The following is an 8,785-nucleotide window of genomic DNA, read 5'->3' on the forward strand; positions in this document are numbered from 1 at the left end:
AAAAAAAAAAAAAAAAAAAAAAAAAAAAAAAAAAAAAACACTCTTAAAACTAGAAATCTCTAAAAAGCTGGGAATCATTTTTAAAAGACCATCATCAGGCTAAAAAAAAATCTGAAAAGAAAGAATACAGATTTTAGATAATGTAAATTCTGACTAAAAAAAGGCATAGTATCTTCTACACATAGCTCCAAGGCTGAAACTCCCATTTTTAGTTTAAAAACAAACTTTTGTTCAACTAACCTTGTATATTGTCCTTCTTCAGGTCTAGCCGTTCAAGTAAGGGAATGAGGTAGGCACCGCTCTTGCCTGTTCCATTTTTTGCTCTAGCTAAGATATCCCTACCAGATAAAGCAATGGGAATGCTCTCCTCCTAAAAGAGATAAGACAATACAAAATTACTTGTGAATTTAGTACACAAACAAATTCCTCTCTGAAATACACTGAAGGATACCTCTTTTCGGTATTGCTTTAAGTATCCTACATTTGAATTCTACATGAATAGCAGAGATCCAAGTAAATCAGCAGGACCAGTCAACATCAATATCATTATAAACCAGTATTTACTAGAACTGCTCACAGAATTTTAAATTGTAACCCAATGTCATAAAAACTGTGTTATGTGTGTGTCTGAAGAAAACAACAAAGAAAGTGGAGGAACTCAGGCTGACCCAGAAATAGCACTTGAAAATACAGACAAAACAAAAGCAAAGCCTCCTTCAAACAAAAATTGGAAAAATGGCCAGGCACAGCAGCTCATGCCTGTAATCCCAGCACACTGGGAGGCAGAAGTGGGGGATGGCTTGAGCCCAGGAGTTCAACACCAGCCTGGGCAATTGGGCAACATGAAAAAACCCCAACTCTACAAAAATTACAGAAATTAGCTGGGTGTGGTGGTAGGTGTCTGTAACCCTTGAGAGGCTGAGCCAGGAGGTCAAGGGTGAAGTGAGCCATGATTGCACCACTGTACTCCAGCATGAAAGAGATCTTGTCTCCAAAAAAAGGGTACACACAGTGGCTCACATCTGTAATCCCACCATTACGGGAGACCAAAGCAAAAGGATCACTTGAGCCCAGGAGTTTGAGACCAGCCTAGGCAAGATGGTGAGACCCCATCTCTACAAAAATTTTTAAAGGAAAAAGCAAAAACAATTCCAAGGTAAGACTACATATATTTTGACTAGCAAACCAATTTGACCAGTGAAAAATTGTAGCTTGGACACCTCATCCCTGCAACAAAACACGAATAGGCTGGGAAAGCTTAATCTCAGGTCCTACTTGTCATTTATTTATATAATAAGTAAATCTCCAATGTCTGTCTCACAGCCTACTTCTCTGTTCTGAAATGTGCTCTCTATTGAGGGTTCAATTCTATTGCAGTTATCTCAAATACGGTCACATCACTAAAGGTGACCTCTCATTTTAATATTTGGCTTACTTTGTTACATATTTTGCAAACGATAACAATAGTTCATATTAACTTAAATTTCCCAGACAACAGCAAAGGATTCTCAAAAGTTACTGAAAAATAGACAGACATAAATAAAGAGAGGTCAGGAGTTCAAGAACAGCCTGGGCAACATGGCAAGAACCCCCTCTCTACAAAAACAAAACAAACAACAACGAAAAAGCTCAATTAGTTGTTAAAACTGTTAAAAGGAAATGATGTGAATTTTTTTTTCTTTTTTGAGATGGAGTCTCGCTCTGTCACCCAGGCTGGAGTGCAGTGGTGCAATCTTGGCTCACTGCAAGCTTGGCCTCCCGGGTTCACGCCATTCTCCTGCCTCAGCCTCCTGAGTAGCTGGGACTACAGGCGCCCGCCACCACACCCGGCTAATTTTTTTTGTATTTTTAGTAGAGACGGGGTTTCACCATGTTAGCCAGGATAGTCTTCTCCTGACCTCGTGATCCGCCCACCTCGGCCTTCCAAAGTGCTGGGATTACAGGCGTGAGCCACTGCGCCTGGCCATGATGTGGAATTTTAAATGTTTTTCTTTCTTTATTTATTTATTTATTTTTTTTATTTATTTTATTTTTTTTTTTGAGACAGAGTCTTGCTCTGTTGCCCGGGCTGGAGTGCAGTGGCCGGATCTCAGCTCACTGCAAGCTCCGCCTCCCGGGTTCACACCATTCTCCTGCCTCAGCCTCCCGAGTAGCTGGGACTACAGGCGCCCGCCACCTCGCCCGGCTAGTTTTTTGTATTTTTTAGTAGAGACGGGGTTTCACCGGGTTAGCCAGGATGGTCTCGATCTCCTGACCTCGTGATCCGCCCATCTCGGCCTCCCAAAGTGCTGGGATTACAGGCTTGAGCCACCGCGCCCGGCCTGTTTTTCTTTATTTTTTGAGACAGGGTTTCATTCTTGTCACTCAGGCTGGAGTACAATGGCGCGATCTTGGCTCACTGTAACCTTCGCCTCCTGGTTCAAGTGACTCTCCTGCCTCAGCCTCCTGAGCAGCTTAGACTAAAAGCATGCACCACCATGCCCAGGTAATTCTTGTATTTTTAGTAGAGACAGGGTATTTCACCATGTTGGTCAGGCTGGTCTTGAACTCCTGACCTCAGATGATCCACCGACCTTAGCCTCCTCCAAAGTGTTGGGATTACACACATGAGCCACCGTGTCTGGCTTGAATTTTTAATTTCTAAAACTAAGACACTAGGAATCAAATTCACAGTCACTGACATTTCTCCCTTCTATGCCTGGGTTAATGACCAAAAAAAAAAAAACAAACAAAAAAAAACCAACAGCTTTAGCCCTTTAAAGCCGCTATTGCTAGAAATGACTAAATAATAAGCAGGACGACTTCCATCTCCCACAACACTCTTCTACCTAGAACTCCAATCACAGGATATAAATGGGTTCTATATGGTCAGAACACCACAGCTGCCAGAACAACTGTGAAAATGTTGTTGGCCGGGCGAGATGGCTCATGCCTGTAATCCCAGCACTTTGGGAGGCTGAGGTAGGTGGATCACCTGAGGAGTTCGAGACCAGCCTGGTCAACATGGTGAAACCTCGTCTCTGCCAAAAATACAAAAATTGTCATGGTGCGCACCCGGAGTCCCAGCTACTTGGGAGCCTGAGGCAGGAGAATCGCTTGAGCCCGGGAGGAGGAGGTTGCAGTGAGCCAAGATCGTGCCACTGCACTCCAGCCTGGGCAATGGAGCAAGACTCCAACACACACACCCCCACACACCCCCCCACACACACCACACACACACACACACACACAGAGAGAGAGAGAGAGAGAGAGAGAGAGAGAGAGAGAGAGAAAAGAGAATAAAATATTGTTGTCTTCACAGGATTAGTCTGCCCAAGATCACAAAGCAAGAAATGTTTTAGCCAGTACTTGAATGTAGATCTGCACATAACATGTAGGCAAGAAGGCAGAGAAAATGGAACTCTCATACACTGCTAGTGGGAACGTATAGTCATGCTGGAAACCAGTCTTGCAGTTCCTCAAAAGGTTAAACAGAGTTACCATATGAACTAGCAATTCTAGGTATACAGTGAAGAGAAATAAAAATATCTCCACACAAAAACCTGCACCTGAATTTTCACAGCAGCATTATCCTTAATAGTCAGTTCCTTCTATGTATTTTTTTTAACAACAGTACAAACTTTATTCATAAATAAAACTTCATAAGGTTAAAAGCAGGGGCAGTTTCTATTTTAAAAAGGGAACGGGGAAGGCAGCCTGCTATTTTATTTAAAAATCACAAGTTAGGTTTTTCAAATGGATAGCAGTTGAGATCATTAAATCCCCTTCCTACTTCCCAGATTTTCATAAAATAGCACATTAACTCCTCAGTCCTTGGAAAACCACCCCAAATATCTACCAACTGATGAGTGGATAAATCAGTAGTCAAGCCATACAATAAAATATTATTCAGCAAAAAGGAATGGAATATTGATACATGCTACAACACAGATGAACTCCGAAAACATTATGCTAAGTCAAAGAAGCCAGTCACAAAAAAAGTCAAAGAAGCCAGTCACAAAAAAAGTCAAAGAAGCCAGTCACAAAAAAATCACATACTAGGCCGGGCGCGGTGGCTCAAGCCTGTAATCCCAGCACTTTGGGAGGCCGAGGCGGGTGGATCACGAGGTCAGGAGATCGAGACCATCCTGGCTAACATGGTGAAACCCCGTCTCTACTAAAAATACAAAAAACTAGCCGGGCGTGGTGGCGGGCGCCTGTAGTCCCAGCTACTCGGAGGCTGAGGCGGGAGAATGGCGTGAACCCGGGAGGTGGAGCTTGCAGTGAGCCGAGATTGCGCCACTGCACTCCAGCCTGGGCGACAGAGCGAGACTCCGTCTCAAAAAAAAAAAAAAAAAAAAAATCACATACTATAGGATTCCATTTATATCACACGTCTAGACTAGGCGAAGCTAAAATGACAGAAAGTATACTAGGAGTGGGAGAAAATGAGGTGTGACTGCTAAAAGGGTTTCTTTTGCGGGACTGATCAAAATGTTCTAAAATTTATTGTGGTAATGGTTGCACAACTCTAAATGCACTAAAAAGCATTAAATTTTATACTTTTGATGTGTGATTTGTTGTTTATATCTCAATAGAGCTATTACCCCAAAAAAAATCAACCCCACAAGCTTAGGGCTGACATCTACCACCTTAGGTCTCCAAGTTCACATTCACTGTACCATTTAGACACTGACTAAAGAGTATTTGTTGTGTATTGGTTCTCCAGTATCCCTTTGCTAAGTAATACTCCAATTTCCTTCTAAGGAATTACATACGCCCTGCTCTCCCCCGTCCCAACAGACCAAGCCTCACCAATTTTCTAAGCCAAGTGGTAGACACATAGCCCACACTAGGCCAGCGGAATGTTGCCTCCTAAAAATCTAAATGTTACAGTGCATCCATTACAGCTTCCTAAGTCCTTCGGAGCTATCTCAGTTCTCAGTCATTTCCAAGTATGTTTCTCTAGCCTTCTCAATCTTGTAAATTCCTGTTATTTTTCCAATAAATTTCCTTTTGCTTAAGTTAGATCAAGTTGGTTTCTGATGCCTATAATTAACGGTACACTTTCCAATTTCCTAGTATTGAGAGGCATTTTACAAAAGTGTGGTACCAACAAAAGCTCGACATTGCGCAACTAGCTGCATTTACACTGACTGCTTCCTCTTATTTTCCAAACCTTAATTTCCAAGAGGAAAAAAAACCCTATGGGTACTGCAGAGGAGGTAGCAGTGATTGTTACAGATGTTCGCTGCTTACCAGGAAAAAAAAGGGGAGATAGTAATTTCTAATAATATATCTAATTTACGCTGCAGATGGTGGCTCACGCCTGTAATCTCAACACTCTGGAAGGCTGAGGCAGAACTGCTTGAGGCCAGGAGTTCAAGACCAGTCAGTGTGACAAAGAGAGACTCTGTCTCCCCGACCCCACCCAAAAATAAAACAAAACAGAACGCACACACAAAAACCACCACAAAAAACAATCAAAAAACCTGAGTTTTTTGTTTTTGTTTTTGTTTTTTTTTGAGACGGAGTCTTGCTCTGCCACCCAGGCTAGAGTGCAGTGAACGGATCTCAGCTCGCTGCAAGCTCCTCCTCTCGGGTTCACGCCATTCTCCTGCCTCAGCCTCCCCAGTAGCTGGGACTACAGGCACCCGCCACTTTGCCCGGCTAGTTTTTTGTATTTTTTAGTAGAGACGGGGTTTCACCGTGTTAGCCAGATGGTCTCGATCTCCTGATCTCATGATCCGCCCGTCTCGGCCTCCCAAAGTGCTGGGATTACAGGCTTGAGCCACCGCGCCCGGCCTTGAGTTTTTAGGAAATAATTTTTTAATCAAAATAAACACATTGTGAGCAGGAGGAATGCCTTATTACAGGATTCAGAATGCTATAATTCCTAACTATAAATAGCAAACTATTAATCCTTATTAGACCTTAGTTGACCTGGCACAAAATTTTGTTGCCAACAGTAAGGAGCTTCCATGTTTCCCTCAATAATGAACTACTCATTTCTTCACCTTCTTAGATTTTCGAAAAAGTGTTCAAGAGGTGTGCCCAGGATTTGGAAGCAACAAGAGAGGCCATCTTTCTCAATCATAATCTCAAAGTTAATATAAACTTTCAAATAATGCTAAGCAGACAAATACAGTATATTCTTAGGCCTTCCAAAGAAGTCTATGTTCCTATAAAGCTACACCTTTAGAATGGCAGTTATTCTACTGGCCACAGCATCCATACCTAGAACTGGTCACAGATGGCTCTATCAAAGAAATATGTGTGGGAGCAATCTGTAGTATATCTGGTTCCAGGCTATCAATGTAAAAGCTCTTTTGAGAGCATATAATTTTAAGTGCCTAATTCTCCAACTTTTTTTTTTTTTTTGTGAGACAAGGTCTTGCTCTGTTGCCCAGGATGGAGTGCAGTGGCACAATCCTGGTTCACCTGCAGCCTCAACCTCCTGAACAGCTAAGACTACATGTCCACCATGCCCAGCTAATATTTGTACAGTCAGGGTTTTGCCATGTTACTCAGGCTGGTTTTGAACCCCTGGGCTCAAGCAATCCACCCACTTTGGCTTCCCAAAGTGCTGGGATTACAGGTGTGAGCCACTGCACCCAGTCAATTCTCCAATAATCTCACAGCCAAACTGCAACTGAATTCCACCTCAAACAAATATTCAAATGCAGAAGACTCACCCAACTAATCAAGGCAGCTTTAATATTCAGGGGGAAAAAATGCCTGGATGAAACTGTAAAACCAAGCATGACAGAAGACATGCTTTTAGGCACGGGGGAGGGATGACAAAAAAAAAAAAAAAAAAAAGAGAGAGAGAAGGTAGATAATGGAAAGAATACTAGAAGACAGCCTGCCATGAGGTTATATTTTACCAGGGGGGTGATGGGTGCACCCAAATCTCAGAAATCGCAACTAAAGAATGTACTTGGCCAGGCGTGGTGGCTCATGCCTGTAATTCCAGTACTTTGGGAGGCCGAGGAGAGTGGATCACCTGAGGTCAGGAGTTCAAGACCAACCTGGACAACATGGTGAAACCCCATCTCCACTAGAAATATAAAAATTAGCCTGATAGGCTGGTGCGCACCTGTAATCCCAGTAACTTGGGAGGCTGAGGCATGAGAATTGTTTGAACCCGGGAGGCAGAGGTTGCAGTGAGCCAAGAGCACACCATTGCACTCCAGCCTGGGCGACAGAGCGAAACTCTATCTCAAAAACGAAAACAAAAGAAGAATTTACTCATATAACCAAACACCACCTGTTCCCCAAAAACCTACGAAAATAAAAATTTTTTTTTTTTTACTAGGGGATCTGTAGATTTTGTTTCGGTTCTAAAATCCTAATATTTGTGACTTGTTACTCTGAATGACTCTAAGAAACAGATAATCTTGTGCTTTCCATGGATCCCCAGGACAAAACAATAGGAAAGAAAAAGGTAACACAATTGGTGGCCTTGAGTATCTAAAACAATATACTCATACGATACCCTGCTATTTCAAAATACTTTGGTTATACCCTACATTTGATCTTCACAATAAAAATCCCGTGAGAGAGTACTTATTTCTACTTTACAGAAAAAGCTAGATGTCAGACTGGTTAAGTGGCTGAAGAGTTAATTGTTATGCTATACCAACACTGAGAGTACTAGTAACAAAGTTAATTTTAAATTTTAATACAAGGTAAGAAATAGAACTTAACAAATACCCATTAAGAATGAGGACTGGGCTAAGTGCAGTGGCTCACACCTATAATTCTAGCATGTTGGGAAGCCAAGGCAGGAGGACTGCTTGAGCCAAGGAGGTCAAGACCAGCCTGGTCAACATAGCAAAACCTTGACTCTACCAAAAAAAAAAAAAAAAGAAGAAAAGAAAAGAAGCTAGGTGTGATGGTACTCCACTATCATCCTTACTCAGGAGACTGGAGCAGGAGTATCACGCGAGCCCAGGAGTTTGAGGCTGCAGTGAGCTAGGATCGTGACACTGCACTCCAGCCCAGGCAACTCAGTAAGACTCTGTCTCTTTAAAACAAATTTAAAACAATTACGTCTCCTAAATTAACTAATTTCCTTTTTTGAAACCATTATATAAAATAACCCATAACATTTTTTATCATGTACTAGGCATTATACTAAGCACATGAACTATCTCATTTAATCTTTACAACAACCCTATGGTATTATACTATTACCTCAATTATATAGGTCAGGAGTCCAAGACTTACAGCTCCCAAATAACCAATTTATGAAGGAGCAGAGCTGGGATTCAACCTGGGCAGTTCCCTACACCATGTTCACCTGCAGACATGAGTTACCTAAGTTTCATCAAAGCATGCTAAATAAGCACAGGCACTATGCTAAGTACTAGAAATAAAAGCTGAATGATGCAGTTCCTACTGTAGAAGAACTCTCATAAGACTTCAGTGGGCCAGGCGCGGTGGCTCACACCTGTAATCCCAACACTTTGGGAGGCTGAGGCAGGCGGATCACAAGGTCAGGAGATGGAGACCATCCTGGCTAACATGGTGAAACCCCGTCTCTACTAAAACACAAACAATTAGCCGGGTGCGGTGGCACACATCTGTAGTCCCAGCTACTCGGGAGGCTGAGGCAGGGGAATCGCTTGAACCCGGGAGGCGGAGGTTGCAGTGAGCCGACATCGTGCCACTGCACTCCAGCCTGGCAACAGAGTAAGACTCTGTCTCCAAAAAAAAAAAAAGACTTCCGTGTAGATAAAATGGATTAACATGAACTACATCATAGTAGATTCCTAGGTATTTCTTTTTTTTTTTTTTTTTT

The 8,785-nt window shown here is 42.4% G+C and overlaps 1 protein-coding gene across 2 annotated transcripts in view; it reads right to left on the reverse strand.

The window, feature by feature from the left end:
• The window catches only part of DDX6 (DEAD-box helicase 6), a 48,925-nt gene that overhangs the window by 23,625 nt on the left and 16,515 nt on the right, over positions 1 to 8,785 (reverse strand). For both annotated transcript variants that reach the window (XM_025357631.1, XM_025357632.1), the window contains exon 5: positions 241 to 370. In XM_025357631.1, the coding sequence (XP_025213416.1) occupies positions 241 to 370 (130 nt within the window). The remainder of the gene's footprint in view (positions 1 to 240; positions 371 to 8,785) is intronic.

The sequence above is a fragment of the Theropithecus gelada genome, chromosome 14 (assembly GCF_003255815.1).
Source record: "Theropithecus gelada isolate Dixy chromosome 14, Tgel_1.0, whole genome shotgun sequence".
In the NCBI taxonomy this organism is placed as follows: domain Eukaryota; kingdom Metazoa; phylum Chordata; class Mammalia; order Primates; family Cercopithecidae; genus Theropithecus; species Theropithecus gelada.